The 16,229-nt window shown below is 46.8% G+C and overlaps 1 protein-coding gene across 2 annotated transcripts; it reads left to right on the top strand.

Annotated features, from left to right (window-relative positions):
• The first annotated feature begins 125 nt into the window (after positions 1–125).
• On the top strand, positions 126–8,792 carry LOC133799037 (uncharacterized). Of its 2 annotated transcripts, XM_062237274.1 has the most exons (3): positions 126–5,354; positions 5,879–7,981; positions 8,074–8,792. In XM_062237274.1, exons 2-3 carry the CDS (start codon positions 7,523–7,525, stop codon positions 8,644–8,646), a joined length of 1,032 nt encoding a protein of 343 aa, XP_062093258.1. In that variant the 5' UTR covers positions 126–5,354; positions 5,879–7,522; the 3' UTR covers positions 8,647–8,792. The 2 variants fall into 2 exon arrangements, with proteins under 2 accessions (XP_062093258.1, XP_062093257.1); XM_062237273.1 differs by having other exon boundaries at positions 126–7,981.
• The last annotated feature ends 7,437 nt before the right edge of the window (positions 8,793–16,229 follow it).

Raw genomic sequence — 16,229 nt, 5'->3', positions numbered from 1 at the left:
CCTTTTGATAAAGTCTACCAAATAATAAAATTTTAACACAAGGGAAATTAATATTTTACAATTCCTTCTCCAAAAGAAATAAAATGTAGGTTGACATTGTACATTTACCATAATGAAAGTAAAGATTTTTTTAATACTCGACTTTAAATTGTATATTTATCTTTAACATTACTTGGTTCAAAATATTCGCATATGGGACAGGTCCCATTTTATTTACTTTATATCTACTACTAGACTTTTTCCTTTTTTATGCAAGAACTTAGAAATATTATTTTTGTTATATTTTTGTATAAATAAAATTAATTATTCTTGTCATTTATAGAAGCATGTGGATATTCGAATATCGAAAAGAGTCTTTTGGAATCGACAAGCAAGAGAAATAATGTTCTTATAATTTAAAGCTTTTTTTTACGGTTCATGTGATTTTGGGTTTATTTTTTTAATATTAATTTGAAAATTCAGTTTTAAACAATTAAAGTAGACTTTTAATATTGTAAATTGGTAAAATATGCTCAACTTAAATTTTGTCAATAATAAATTCAAAGGCTGTTCAGATTTTCTTTTTTCGTATATATGAGTTCCATAATCTAGTAATTTATTTTCATACTTGTGTAATTTTAATTATACTTAGTTATGTGTTTTCCTATTAAAATTTAATATTTAGGGCTTTGGACTAAGGGACCCTAGGTTTGGATCCTTGTCGACGTTAAGGACTTGGCACATAACATCGAGAGTATGTTTGGATTTGTTGGATGTGCAACAGTATGCACAAGAATGGATATTCATCTTAATGATGGTTCAACTATTTGACCTTTTTTTTTTTTTTTGGGTAAAAAGTACCTTTTTTCTGACAAAAAAAACCTATTTCCCGTTTTTTTTTTATATAAATTTTTTACTGTGCTTTATTGATATTGTGCATATCGAGGCAATTTTGAATGTCTCTCTATTTTCCTTCTTGCGCAAGAATTTTATGAAATTCTCCCATTTATTATTACCCTAATCTTCAAATTTTACATATAGATTTGTTATTTGACATCTTAATATGTCCAACACCACATGAGATTATACCTAATAATTAGTTAGCGATACCTCATAATACTTATTAAATTCAAATATGTTGGATCCAGTATTGAATTGTACCAATAACGATACGCCACTTTCTTGTGTGTTGAGTGTGACGTACTGCAACATGACACCTCCAAAGGGTCATTTTGTATGTATGAGCATGCTTTAGTGCTTGATCATTAGTCAAACCTTCCACCAAGTAACCTCAGGGGTAAGGGATGACACTTTTGTAATTATGTATATGTCTCCCATATGTTCCTAGAAAGACTTTATTTCCTTAGAATGTTCCTTAGGGGGAGGTGACCTGGTGACTTAGGGAAGCACCATGGCCATCAGTAGATAGGGGCTTAAGCTGTGTACTCCCTTGCCCTATCAATGCCATATATGAATAAAATAATGTTTATCCATGTTTTGTTGTGTATGCTTTCTTTATGATCTATGTGTTGCTTGTTTGTTACCTTGGTTGGGCCATCGCGTGCCACTTGCCTATATTTTATGCTCTAATTGTTGTGTGGGATGTTGTCTTTGGATGGCTTACTTTGTGCTTGTTCATGCTTCGTCATTGCCCTTACATGTGCGAGACTTGTATCATGGCTAACCATTGAGTTTGTTTGCCGCAGGTGTGAGTTTTAGGCTGACTTGCTGGCTGAGGGTGCTAACAAGTGTCGCACGTTCCGTCAATTCGAGGAGTCAAGTTGGCGGCCCGTGACAGTTGGTATCAGAGCCAGGTTAGAGAAAGCTTGGTGACCCTGCATGATGGTGAGCAACACTCAAATGATCGAAGCGCTGGAGAGGCGCGTTGGAGAGCTAGATGGTCTGGACGAGAGGGTCAGGGATCTTAGCTCTGTTAGGCTGGAACCAGATTCGGACAACACACAAAACCGCGTGGCTATGTTAGAGTAGGACACGACCAATCTACTAGCCCGCATAACTGCAATCGAGCAAATGGAGAACCTTTCAAGTACATCCAATAGTCCTCAGAGGGAGGAGCGTATTGAGGTAGTGGAACGAGCAGTGAAAGACCTACAAGATACACTAAATGACCTCGTAGAGAATTGTAGGGGGTTAGTTGAGGCGTTGAAGGACGAGATGTTGGAGATGAACACTAAGCTGGACCTTACCATGAGGGTAGTTGGGAATCAGCCAGCAACTGGACCCATCGGCATGGAATACGAAAGAGTAAAAGTACCTGAGCCGAGGCCCTGTGGCGGGGCTAGAGACGCAAACTTCCTCTTTGACATGGAGCATTACTTTAGAGCCGTGAGAGCTGGATCAGAAGATGGCAAGGTCGTCGTAGCAACAATGTACTTGTCCGCGCGATGCAAAAGTGTGGTGGAGGACGAAGTACGATGACATTCAGAACGGCAGATGAACCATAGCAACATGGGAAGATCTAAAGAGAGAATTGAAGACGTAGTTTCTCCCTGAAAATGTTGCATACATAGCTCGACGCCAATTGAGAGAGCTGAAGCACACTGGAACAATCTGAGAATACGTGAAGAAATTCTCTAGGTTGATGCTTGATATCGAAGTGGACAAGCTCTTGGCCTTTTTGGAAGGTTTGAAGCCTTGCGCAAAGTAAGAGCTCAAGAGACAGTGAGTAGCTGACCTGGCCACTGCTCTAGCTGCTGCCGAACGACTTACTGATTACTCATCAGGGAACATTCAATCGAAGAAGACTAATCCTTCACCTATCGGAAGCAACGTTGGGGGTAAGAAGTTGGGAAAGTCTTGGTAAAGCAAGAGTGGGGGAGGAGAGAAGAGGAGTGTGGAGTCTAACTCTCCTAACAAAGGTAGTAGCCCCCCATTCAAGAAGCCTCTTACATGTTGGATCTATACCAGACCGCATAAGTCAACATAATGTCCTCACAAATCCAAGATGAGTGACCTCCAGGCATCATTTTCCCAAGGGGAGCAAGCCAACGAAGAGGAGGATGAAGAATATACGCACATGGGTGCCCTCAGGATGGTAAATGCTCTCAAGAAACATGGTGCGAAAGTAAGGAAAACCCTTGGAAAAGGATTGATGTATGTGGATGCCACTCTAAACGGTAAAATGGCCAGAAGCGTGACGATTGACAAGGGCGCCACTCACAACTTCATTTTTGAGATCGAAGCTAAACGTCTGGGATTGAAATGGGAGAAAGACTATGGCCGAATGAAAGCGGTTAACTCAGAAGCCTTAGCCACAACCGGCGTGGCTAGGAAGGAGAACATGAAGATTGGCTCGTGCGAGGGGTAAACTGACTCGATGGTCGTGTGAATGGACGACTTGTTGGGAAACTCATATATGATCTTTATTTATTTTCATGTGGATCTAATATTAAACAAATTAATATGAGATAACTTAGAACATGTTTCTAAAATTGAATTCAAAGAGAAATAATGATAAGAATACTTACATTATACGCATCGGAATGAATGAGTCCTTCCTTTAGTTTCTCTAACCCTTGTATCCTTTTTGTCGCAGAGTATTACCAAGAAACTGAACCGATCTTCAATTTTCTTTACAACCTTCCCAAGTATCCTTAGAATCACTTAGACTAGGGTGGGAAATTCTTAAACCATCGTTTAACTTCTTCATCAGAAGCTATAGATGTTCATATCTATGATTAACACTACCACTCAATTATACTACCGAGTTCCCAAGATGCAAGTATGGGTTAGTCCACAGGGTAAGATGGTAACGAACAAGTCAAAGAACTCAAATAATACAATCAGTTAGAACACTAACCACTTAAAATTGAGATTGAATTGACCTATGGTCATCTATATGATATGACTAGAATAGATAATAACAGTATGTTTACTTATCCTATCAACTGTCAATATATATCCAGTCCGATGTAACAAATACATCCGATCTTATCTACTTTGCTAATGTTCTGGAAAGAACATAACACTGTGATGTGTAAGTAGAACATATCGTGATTGGCAAGTCAATGTAAATCATGTGCACTGACTAATCTTAGGACTAACTTATCTTGAACATATAATCATATTTATATTCCACTGTGATTACGTCACTAAAAATACGATTAGCTATGTTGACGCGGTTCTTCGGCAACATATAATTATATAAATAAGGAGAGGGATTAGTGCTAAATGATGAACCGTAACAGATGAATGATCTCAAAGGAAGACTATAACACCAATACTTTTTTTAGGTGGTTCAAAGGTTAAAATCCTTCTAGTCCACCAGTCAATATTATTGATATATCTCAGATATTCCTTACAGGATGTTTCTTTACAAATTAGAAGCCAACCCTTTGCAACTCCCAGGGTTTCCATATTTATAGGGAGAGGACACCTGGGTGTTGGCAAAGGAGGTCATCCCATGACCTTCTTACCCATCATGTCACTTCTGCGACATTCATGATTAATTCCTAAAACCTGACAATGAAGTGTGGTCTAATCAATAGGTAAGGGGGATAATGGGCCGCATGACTCAAAATAGTCGTGGGGTGTCTGAACACGCACGTTTATGCTGCGTTTCCGAGAATTCAAGAATGGAGTAGACATGTGATGTCTGATATATGCACGTTTACATTGCGTGGTTGACTTTATAAAGGGTCGGAGGTGTTAACTCAAGCTCGTACCCCGAGCTTGATGTAATCTCAGCTCGTGGTGTCCACGCTGCTGATCTGATGCCTTAGTAATCTCACTAAACCTTTGGCTATCTCGAGCTAGAGAGGTAGAGACTCGTAACAACAGCTCCGGGAAGGTGGCTTCCACGTGGCTGATAGAATTATGCCCTTTTCTAGCTCGCTAATAACCCGTGGATATTTAGGGCGTACATTTGCCCCCCAAGCCCCTGCTCGTGGCACATGACGTCACCTGGGGCCACAGTGGGGGATTTTAGGCTTCTTTGTGGACTCTTCATATCCCACCCATTACACTGGTATCGGATACGTGGAGCATCGTGGTTGGTGATGGTCCGTCTTCCGAGAACCGCATTAAATGGCCTAGCCTATCTTCGGCTGTCGTTTCATCTTTTGAGTAGTGATCCTCGTATCCCACATCAAGACAATCGAATGACCCTCATCCTTTGGCCTTTTACGTATATATAAGTTTGGCCACCCTTCGCATGAGCTACCCTTTTATTTGAAAATTTTCTCATCTTCTTTCTTCTTCCTTCTCAATCTCAAAACCCTTTTCTCTCTTCCGGTCACCATTCCCGACATTCCTGAGTTTCAGACACGAGGGTTCTTTCGTGACTCCGGTGCCAACGATTTTAACAGGATTCCAACTCCGACGCTCTTTTCAGTCATTATGCAGCAAAAATTTCTGTAAGTCCTCCGTTTGTTGTATGCTTTAAACGTTTTTCCTTTTCCTTGCTTAGGTAAACTTTCTTCTTTGTCGCATGCAGTAGGTTGTTTGTATTTTGTTTTTCTTTGCTGGTATTTTGTGCGTAGGCTTTTATCCTAGGGGTATCGATCGTAGGAAAGAGAATGCTTAGGAACATGACTCATAGGAAAAAGTTCTGGGGTGATTTTTTGGGTAAAATTTTTCATGCCTGTTTGGAACAACAAGTTTCTAGGGTGCAAAAACTGGGTAGTTTAGGGGACACGCTTCACAGGTGGTTTTTCCTTTCGAAACTTTCCTTCCAAGGAAAAATTTATCCTGACCCTCCTGACACACGGATCCCGAGCAATCGGGGACCCGTTGGGAGCACAGGCGCGTGTTCATAGAACCGCGTGGTCTCACTCGCCGCGGGCTGAGATTACCTCAGCCCGTGTAAAGGAAACCCTTCGCGCTAGATTCTTTCTTATGCTTAGGTTGCCTTTTCTAAACTTTCTTCTTTGTTCGTTAGGCGACCAGATGGCACCCAAGAAGAGCGCATCCAAGAAAAGTGCTGGCAGCTCGTCTTCCCAGCAAGCCAGCAAAGGTAAAGAGGTGGCAACAGACTCCCCGATCCCCAACTTTGGTCCCACCGTGAAGAAGGAGGTCGAGGTGGGGCCCGATGACTTTTTCGAGGCCGAGAGGATTGTCTCGAAGGTCACCACCCAGGGGAAAGTTATCAAGATAATGCTGTCCCACAATATAGAGATTGGGAAGGGCGCCTTGGACGCCCGGCCTCCCCTTGAGGGGGAGCGGAGCTGCGCGCCGCTCGACGAGGAGTACGCGGCCTGGAGCGATGAACATCTCAAGGCTGGGGCCTTTCTTCCCCTGGACCAGTATTTCGCGGACTTCTTAAATTACGTGAAACTGGCTCCCTTCCAGCTCCCCCCTAACTCCTATCGTCTGTTAGCAGGGTTGAAGTATTTGTTCCTGAAGCAGGAATGGGAGGTCCCCATGCCGGCGGACATTCTTGACTTCTTTTGCCTCAAAGCCAGTCCGGAGCAACGGGGGAAAGGTGACGAGTTCTACTACTTGACCTGTTTTCCCAATTTGGCTGCGATCATCGAGCTGCCCAGCCACCCCAATGACTTCAAGGATCAATTCTTCATGTCAAAGGGGTTTCGCAACTACGAATACCATTATTTCAACCGTCCTCGTAAGTCCCTTCTAACTTTAGCTCGCTAGCTTGTCGCTGATTAGTCTCTTTCCATTCGTTGCTGACTTAAAAACTATCATGCAGCTATTTTCGCGAGGACGGCTAAGTCAGTGACCCTTGGGGGTCAATACGAAACCTTGGCGGGGCTCCCCCCAAGTGAAAAATATTACCGCCATCTCGTGTCTGATGAGACGATGCTGGCGTGTAAGTTAATTTCCCCAGGCCAGACTCTGGCCTTGAGGGGACCACAGACCATCCCCGCTGCTCACGAGATGGCGCCCATCCCCGAGGAGGAGGCCGCGGACGAGGACGAGGACGAGGAGGACGAGGTGCCCCTCGTGCACCAGAAGCGGGCTCTGGAGGTCGCCCAGGAAGTCAATGCAGAGAGGACCTAGTCCGGGGCAGTAGCCGGCCCCTCCGGCCAAGGTAACCCTTATTTATTTAGGGACTTAGACAGGGCCACTGTAGACCTACGACTTGCTAGGTTTAACCCCGGCCAACTCGTTCACCACCACCAAAACGACCCAGACTGCGACATCACCCTACTCCAATGTGTTGACCAGCTTGTGCTGTGTCATGACATGAGTCGCCCTAGGGGTACCGTAGTAGTAGATAATACCCTGGCCTTTAGGTCGGCCTTCTTTGAGGAGTACGGAAGCAATCTTAGATTCTGGTCCTCCCTCCTGGAGGGCGTAGTAGCTCCGGGTCTTAGGCAGTATGTAGAGGAGTCCAGTCCTGAGGTTGACTGGAGCCAGAGCCTCCTCTCACCCGCGAAGTCATTATCTTAGACTCCCCCGTAGAAGCTTCGGGGCCAGAGGTCGTGACAATAGATTCCTCCTCTAGCTCGGAGGGTAAGACCCTTTTCAATACATACTTAAGCTCTGCTTTCTCTTTTTTTTTTTTGCACAAATATTTTTACATGCATATTAATGCTTTGCTGTCTTCGTTTCAAATGAGGAGATGTCGCAGTCCGGGGACAACGTTCTGCGGTCTATGTTCCAGGGAGGAAACCCCTCCTCCGGGCCTTTGGTGAAGAGGCTCCGGCTGGCCAAGAAGACCACTAGGACTTCTTCCAAGTCTCCTGCCAAGGGGAAAAACCAAGGCCCTTCTGCCATAGAGAAAGTGCCTCCACCTCCTCCTGCAATGGAGAAGATGGCTCCACCTCCACCGCGACCTCCTGTCCCTACTAGGGAACAGGAGGTGCCCACTGGGACCTTGTCAGCTCCGACCCCCGGTGTGCGCGTCTTGGTTAACCCCCAGGCCTTGGAGAAAGTCCCCGAGGTCTTTAGGGGGACGGTCTACGAAACCGCGACCTACATGGTGGACCACTGCTACAATGCCACCCCGAGAGATTTGCTAGAGATCGAGACAAGGAGCCCCGAGAACGTGATGGAGTCTTCATTGGGGATGACCCTCACAGTAAGTTGGCTTTGCCACTGGTTCTTCCTGTTTGTTTGTTTTTCTTTTTTTTTTTTCTAAGGCACTTGCCTTATTATCTTTTGGTCTTGCAGGTGGCTTTGGCCCTCCACCGGAGCATATCTCGATCCAGGGCCAGGATCGAGGAGATCAGGGGCGAGCACCAGGCTGCTCAGGTTGCCCTTGCGTCTGCTCAACAACAGGAGCGGGATGCCAAGGCGGCCCTGGAAGCTGCCCGAGAAAATGAGAGGGTCGCCCAGGCCGCTTCGGTTGCTGCGCAGACCGAGCTGGAGGCATCTCGGGCCAAGCTGCAGGAGGCCGAGGCCACCAGGGTCGCCCTAGACACCGTGAAGATCGAGGTCGAGGAGGCCAAGGATGCCCGGGCCACCCTAGACGCCGCGAAGGTCGAGGTCGAGGAGGCCAAGGCTGCTCTGGTGGCGGAGAAGGAAGCTTCCAGCTCCTCCATGGAGGCCATGCTGTACCACTGCTGGGCCTTCAACCAAGATGGTGACTTTTCCTTCTTGGGGCCGGACGTGTGGGGGTCCTTTGTGGAGAAGTTTAAAGCTCGCCTTCAACAAGAGGCGCCCTCCGAGATCGGGGAGACTTTCACTACCACCGAGCAGGATGGCAAGGGGGTGACTTCATCAGAGCGGCCTGGCGGGGCTTAGGATTTTTCTCCTTTCCTTTTATCATTTACTTTTTTTTTTGTAATTTTTCATCATGAGGTTTTTATCCTCGAAACAATTGGTATCCCCAACTTTATTTCAATTTATTTACATATTTTTGCCCCGACCTTATGGTTACTTCTCTTCAATGCACTTGGTGATAACTTAGTTTTTGTTGGTGTTGTGATTGACATCTTATGGATTTTAGGAAAAAAATTGAACCAACTTCTAAGATTTAGGACCTGGTTGTATCCAGGATATTCATTTGAAAACTTAGTTCGCGTCAATTCTTGATCGATATCTCGTGCTTTTTAAGAAAAACATCGATCAATCAATTTGAACTAACTTCTAAGTTTTAGGACTTGGTTATATCCAAGATATTAATTTGAAAACTTAGTTCGCGTCAGTTCTTTATTGATATCTTGTGCTTTTTAAGAAAAACATCGATCAATCAATTTGAACTAACTTCTAAGTTTTAGGACTTGGTTATATCCAAGATATTAATTTGAAAACTTAGTTCGTGTCAATTCTTTATCGATATCTCGTGCTTTTCAAGAAAAACATCGATCAATCAATTTGAACTAACTTCTAAGTTTTAGGACCTAGTTACATCCAGGATATATGCCCCCCCCCTAAGTAATCAGGAAAGGGTCTTTCATGGTAACTTGAGTTTACACCGACAAACATATACAATAATGTGAAAGATTAGCTGTTATTACTTAATAAACAAAAGATGGCCTTTCCAATTAAGCCTTACAAAGATATTATTGATAATATTTCTTCAAGTGGATAGTGTTCCAAGTCCGTGGAACTACTTCTCCATTAAGCCGAGCTAGCTTGTAGGTTCCTTCTTTCACGACCTCGGTTATTTGGTAGGGCCCTTCCCAGTTTGGTCCCAACACTCCATCCTTGGGATCTTTACTGGCTAGGAAGACTCTTCTGAGCACCAGGTCGCCAACGCTAAAGACGCGTTTCTTGACGTTTGAGTTGAAATAATGAGTGACCTTTTGTTGATAATGAGCGAGCTGCATCTGTGAATTTTCTCGTTTTTCGTCAATCAGGTCGAGGGACGTGCAGAGCAATTCGTCATTTCGGTCTTGGTCAAACGCCTGGACCCTATGCGAGGCTACCTTTACTTCGACAGAAAGGACTGCCTCACTCCCGAAAGCCAGGGAGAAAGGAGTATGACCCGTCGGCGTTCGATGTGAGGTCCGGTAAGCCCATAGTACCTGGGGGAGCTGTTTTGGCCAGATTCCCTTGGCTTCGTCCAGTCTCTTCTTAAGGCTTGCCTTTAGCGTCTTATTTACGGCCTTGACCTGCCCATTGGCCTGGGGATAGGCCATAGAGGAGAAGATTTTGACAATGCCATGCCTCTCGCAGAATTCGGTGAAGAGGTCGCTATCGAACTGCGTTCCATTATCTGACACGATCTTCTTTGGCAGCCCGAATTGGCAGATAATGCTCTTGACCACGAAGTCGAGGACTCTTTTTGAAGTGATCGTTTCCAGGGGCTCTGCTTCTACCCACTTGGTGAAGTAGTCGATAGCCACCACCGCGTAACGAACTCCTCCCTTTCCAGTAGGGAGGGCACCAACCAAGTCAATCCCCCAGATCGCGAATGGCCACGGGGACGAGATCATCTTCAGCTCGACCGGGGGAGCTCGGGCAACTGTGGAAAATCACTGGCACTTGTCACATTTTTTGATGTAGGAGATCGAGTCCTTTGATAGAGTGGGCCAGTAATACCCCTGCCTTAATATCTTCAGGGCCAGGCTTTGCCCCCAGTGTGATCTCCGCAGAAACCCTCGTGCACCTCTTACAAAATGGTCTTCGCCTCGCCTGGCAGAACACACCGTAGGAGAGGTAAAGAGTGTCCACGCCAGTATAATATCCCATCTATCACTGTATACCTTGGTGCCTGGTAAAGTACCCGCCTTGCGTCATTTCTCTCCTCGGGTAACTTTCTTGCTGTGAGATCCTCGAGGATGGGAGTCACCCAGGTCGGTCTGGCGCCGATCATCTCGACCTCCGCATCGACTTCCTCTATGCTTGGTCTTTCCAAGAACTCTACCAGAACTAACCCCAAAGTCTCCGCCTCCCCAGAGGTAGCGAGCTTTGCCAGGGCGTCCGCATTGGCATTCTGTTCCTGAGGTATCTGCTCGATTGATCCGCGCTCGAATGCGGATAGTTCTTTCTTTACCTTGGCCAGGTAAGCAGCCATCTTGGTTCCCTGTGCTTGGTATTCCCCTAACACTTGGTTTACCACGAGCTGGGAATCGCTGTAACATTGGACAGAGCTGGCCTTCAGCTCCTGGGCCACCCTTAGCCCTCTCAGTAAAGCTTCGTACTCAGCCTCGTTGTTGGACGCTTTGAATCCGAATTGCAACGCCGAGTGGAATCGATGTCCTTCGGGGATATCAATATGATTCCAGCCCTGGAGCCGTTCTCATTAGACAATCCATCTACGAAGACCTTCCATGAGGCCTGGGCTAAGGAGGCCTGGGCTAAGGAGGCCTGGGCTGAATCTTCTACAGGATCTACTCGGAATCATGTGCACTCTGCTACAAAATCAGCCAGGGCTTGAATTTTTATTGCAATTCGCGGTATGTACAAAATCTCAAATTGGCTGAGTTCAACAGCCCACTTCAGTAGACGTCTCGATGCTTCAGGTTTTTGCAAAACTTGCCTTAAAGGCTGATCGGTTATGACGTGTATTGAGTGGGACTGGAAATACGGCCTGAGATTTCTGGAGGCCGTAATGAGACAGAAAGCCATCTTATCCATCAACGGATATCGGGATTCAGCTCCGAGAAGCCTCTTGCTGATGTAATAGACTGGCTTTTGAGATCGGTCCTCTTCTCGGACTAATACGGCGCTAGCTGCATCTTTTGTGACAGCTAGGTAAAGGAAAAGAGGCTCTCCTGTCGTTGGTTTGGATAATACGGGGGGCTCGACTAAATGTGCTTTCAGGTCAAGGAAGGCACGTTCGCATTCCTCGGTCCACTCGAATTTCTTATTCCCCCGGAGCAGGTTGTAGAATGGCAAACACTTGTCGGTAGATTTAGAAATAAATCGATTAAGGACCGCCACCCTTCCTGTCAGACTTTGAATGTCCTTTCGCGACCGAGGTGAGGGAATCTCGAGTAGTGACCTGATCTTATCGAGGTTTGCTTCTATTCCCCTGGTATTGACAATGAAACCCAGGAGTTTTCCTGATGCGACCCCGAAAGTACATTTTTGGGGGTTAAGCCTCATGCCGTATTCTCTCAATATCTTAAAGCATTCCTCCAGATTGGAAACATGGTTATTGGCAGTTTTTGACTTGACCAGCATGTCGTCAACATACACTTCCATGTTCTTCCCGATCTGGTTGGCAAACATCCTATTTACCAACCTCTGGTATGTAGCTCCGGCGTTCTTCAACCCGAAGGGTATGACCCTGTAACAATAAACGTTAGTCAGGGTAATGAAGCTAGTGTGTTCCTGGCCTGTTGGATTCATGGCGATCTGATTATAGCCCGAGTATGCATCCATAAAGGACATGAGCTCGTGCCCCACCGTGGCGTCTACCAATTGGTCGATCCTTGGCAAGGGGAGGCAATCTTTGGGGCAGACTTTGTTCAGATCGAAGAAGTCAATGCAGGTCCGCCATTTCCCGTTGGGCTTCGGGACCAATACAGGATTGGCGACCCAGATCGAGAACTTTGCCTTGCGGATAAAGCCGCACTTTAGGAGCCGGGCTACTTCCTCTTCTAGGGCCTCAGCTCGGGTTATTCCTAGGCGCCTTTGTTTCTGGGATTTCGCAAGCATGCTTTTATCCAAGTGGAGGGTGTGCATGATGATGCTCGGACTGATCCCTACCATGACTTCATGAGACTAGGCGAACACGTCTAGATTCTCCTGTAGAAACTTAATCAGCTCCGCCTTCCTTTCGCTACATAGATTTTTCCCGAGCTTCACCACCCTCGAGGGATCTTGTGGATCGATGTTTACCTCTTCGAGCTCTTCGATGGCCTGGAGCTTGGATCTATCCTCGCCTATTCTGGGGTCGATATCATTATTTAAGATGGTATTCTCCCCTTTGGCACTCTGAGGTTTTTCAATCTCAGGACTAGGCACAAGCTCCTGAGATTCCTCATTCCCGCCCTGGACGGTCATCGTTAACTGCCCGGGTTTTAATTTTCCCTTCATAGAAATGCTGTAGCATTCCCTGGCAGCAAGTTGATCACCTCGGACCGTGCATATCCCCGAGGAAGAGGGGAATTTTAGCACGAGGTGGCGGATGGAGGTTATGGCTTCAAACGCTATCAATGTAGGTCGGCCCAAAATAACATTGTACGCGGCGGGACAATCGATGACCACAAACTTGATCGTTCCTATTACTGCCGACCCTTCTCCAGAGAATCCGTATAACATCATGGAGGTGGCTTTCAGTTCGGTGACAGATAAACCCATCTTTTCCAGCGTAGATAGGAACAATAGGTTTACCGAGCTCCCATTATAGACCAGTACTCTCCTAACCCTCCGATTAGCGAGCTGAACGGCTACGACCAGAGGGTCGTTATGAGGGAACTGGACGTGGCTGGCATCTTCCTTGGTGAATATGATTGGTTGCCTCTCCAATCGTTGCTGTTTGGGTAGATGCTGCTCAGCGACGAACTCCACTCCATTATGAGCCTTAAGTTCGTTGACGTATCTCTTCTGGGCACCTCTGCTCATGCCAGCCAGATGGGGGCCATCGGAGATTGTGGAGATCTCTCCTCCTATCACAGGAGGAGGGATGTCCTGATCTATCCGAGACCCGGGTTGACTTATCAGAACTTCCAGAGCTGGATGGCCGGCGGGAACTCTATTCCGTGCATACTGAGCCAAGGGTCCGGCTCTGATGAGAGTCTCGATCTCATCCTTCAGGTGCCTACAATCATCGGCGTTGTGGCCAATGTTGTTGTGGAAACGACAAAACTTGGAAGGGTCTCGTTTACCCTTCTGGTGCTTCAACGGTTCCGGCTTCTTCCATGGGAGGTGAGCAGAGTTTGCTATGAAAATGTTCTCCCTAGTGTGTGTGAGCTCGGTATAAGTCGCGTAGACCGGCTTACATTTTTCTATGGACTTGTTCTTCTTTGGGCTGTGCTGGTCTCCCTCGCTGCTCCCTTTTCTCTTGCCTCCACCAAACTGGTTATTTTGTGTAATGGTTTATGTCGCTGTCATGACATCCGTTCCCACTCCAGCGGGCTGTTCAGGGGCCTGGCTGGTTCCCGCGGCCGATGCTCGTGCCTCCTCCAGGTTTATCCATCCCTGGGCCCTATTTAGGAATTTGTTTACGGTGCTGACTCCCTTTCTCTGTATCTCTTCCCAGAGTCTGCCTCCGACGAGGATCCCAGTCCTCAAGGCCATGAGCTTGGAGCTGTCGTCTGCATCCCTGGCTCGAGCAGCGACGTTCGCGAATCTGCTCAGGTAAGCTTTCAGAGGCTCGTCGGGCTGCTGTCTTATGTTCGCCAGGGTGTCGGCCTTGACGCGGGCAGCCTAAGAAGCTCGGAATGCCCTATTAAAGTCGGCAGAAAAGGTTTTCCACGAGCTGATGGATTGCTTTTTACTCTGCTTGAACCATTGCCTGGCCGGCCCAGTCAAGGTGGAAGGAAATATTAAACATCTCAGCTCGGGACCGATGTTGTGGGCCATCATCAGGGTGTTGAACATACCCAGATGATCTGACGGGTCCCCGTCCCCATTGAACTTGGACAAGTGAGGCATACATAAACTAGGTGGATACACCGTAGCTGCTATGCTGGGGGTGAAGAGCTTGAGTTCGTCCCCCGAGTCGTACTCATCTTTTTCTTTTTCTGATAAGAGCTTCCTCATCAGCTCCTCCATCTGAGCCAGACGCTCAAGGGTTTGGTCCTGACTTCCATGGTTGTTCCGGGGCTGTTCAACAGCTCCGGTTCCATGGTACACGTTAGGCGGGTTATTGTCCCTCCTATCTTGATATAGGTTATATGGCACGTTCCCGCTGTCACGTACTTCAGACATGCCTTCCCCTTGGCGAGCATGACTGCCATTTCCAACTGGGTCTCCTCTTTGAGAGTTTAGGCGATCTCGTAGGTTGCCCCTTGGAGTGGCCTGAGGGCTTTGCGCCGAGCTCAAGCGATGGTGCAGGGCTCCGTCGGAGATGTCACTTCGATGACTCCCGATCTAGTAACTTCCATTTGAAATGGTCGGAGCCCGCCGCTGGGGGTGAGGATCCGGGACTTCCCTGGGCGCTCGGCTACGATGGGAATGTCCGGCGGAAGGAGGATTTCTCCTGCTGCTCCCATGAGCCGGAATGTCTCGGACTGGCTGGGGAGGAGATGGGTATCTTATTGGTGGAGGATGCCTGACCGGGGATGCGATCCAAGTCCCGTCAGGGCGGATCAAGCTAGGTCACGGCCGCTCCGCTCTACCATCCTTCGCGTCTTGTGCTTGGCAGTCTGAGCAGGGTGCAGGACGGCTGGCCGGGGCGGGCTATCGTCGCGAGCCCTCCCCGGATCTCCTTTGCGAGCTTCCTTGAGCCCTTCTAGGTGCACTCGAATTGCTAGGAGTCTCCTTTGCGAGCTTCCTTGAGCCCTTCTGGCGGAAGTGAGCTAGGAGTTGAGGTCCGGACCGATCGGCTGAATTGCTGCTCGGCCCTAGGAAGTTCCTCAAATGTGGTTTCCCGGTGGTGCGACGTGGGAGTAGAATTTGATGTCGGGGGTCTGACCGACCAACTGGGCCTGGACCGGTTACCCCGGCGGGACTTATGAGTCTCACCATGCCTCTTTCCCACGTTAGCGTTAGTTGTAAGAGGGGGTAATCGGGCCAAAACCTCTTGAATCTGCTGGTTTGCTTTCGCCAGCTAACTCCTTAACTGTGCATTTTCCATTTCTACCGCCATGTAGAAATCCGGGTTCGGATTGGGCGGCCGGGGAGCCGAACTTCCAGTGTCGTCTTGGCCCATTGGCTGCTTGCCCGGCCGCTGCTGAACCTCAGGGTTCTGATCATCGGATATGGCGGCATGGTGGGCCTCCTGCCCATAACATTGGTCCGCCTCGTTACCATGTCTTGAGCGAGTGACTACCATGGTTGGGTATTGATGCATGTCGTATTGCGTACCAAATTTAACAAATATTTTATTTACTCTAAAACCAATTATTTAGTATAACGACAAATAGAGGTCGAACCCAAGGGAACTATATTCAGTTTATTATTCACAAAAGCTTAACAAAGTTAAATTAGAAAGGGGGGTTTTGGAAAGTAAAAGTAAAAGCAAGAATTAAGAAAACAATTGATAGCAAGAAGAGATTAACAACAATTTTAAAGATGGTTAAGAATTATTCTCCACCTCAGACAATCATGCATGAATATCAATAATGAATATTATTCCGATTCCCAATTAAACTATTAACCCTGTAGATAACGCTTAAGCAGTCAATTATCCCAATCTCCCCATCACAATCAATTACGGCTAAGCGCTCAATAATCAATTCTTTTTACCAAACAACAAACCTATTAAGCATACGATTCATTCAATTTAGGAAAAGCATTAACAACAGTGGAGATAGGTTAATCTAGGC

Source organism: Humulus lupulus, chromosome 1 (genome assembly GCF_963169125.1).
Source record: "Humulus lupulus chromosome 1, drHumLupu1.1, whole genome shotgun sequence".
Lineage (NCBI taxonomy): Eukaryota > Viridiplantae > Streptophyta > Magnoliopsida > Rosales > Cannabaceae > Humulus > Humulus lupulus.
This window is presented reverse-complemented; position numbering and strand designations above follow the sequence as displayed.

Excerpts from the sequence above, each read along its gene's own strand:
- LOC133799037 (XM_062237274.1), top strand. The coding sequence starts at position 7,523 with ATGTCGCAGTCCGGGGACAACGTTCTGCGGTCTATGTTCCAGGGAGGA. Across the intron at positions 7,982-8,073 it reads CATTGGGGATGACCCTCACA|GTGGCTTTGGCCCTCCACCG; the intron begins GTAAGTTGGCTT and ends TTGGTCTTGCAG.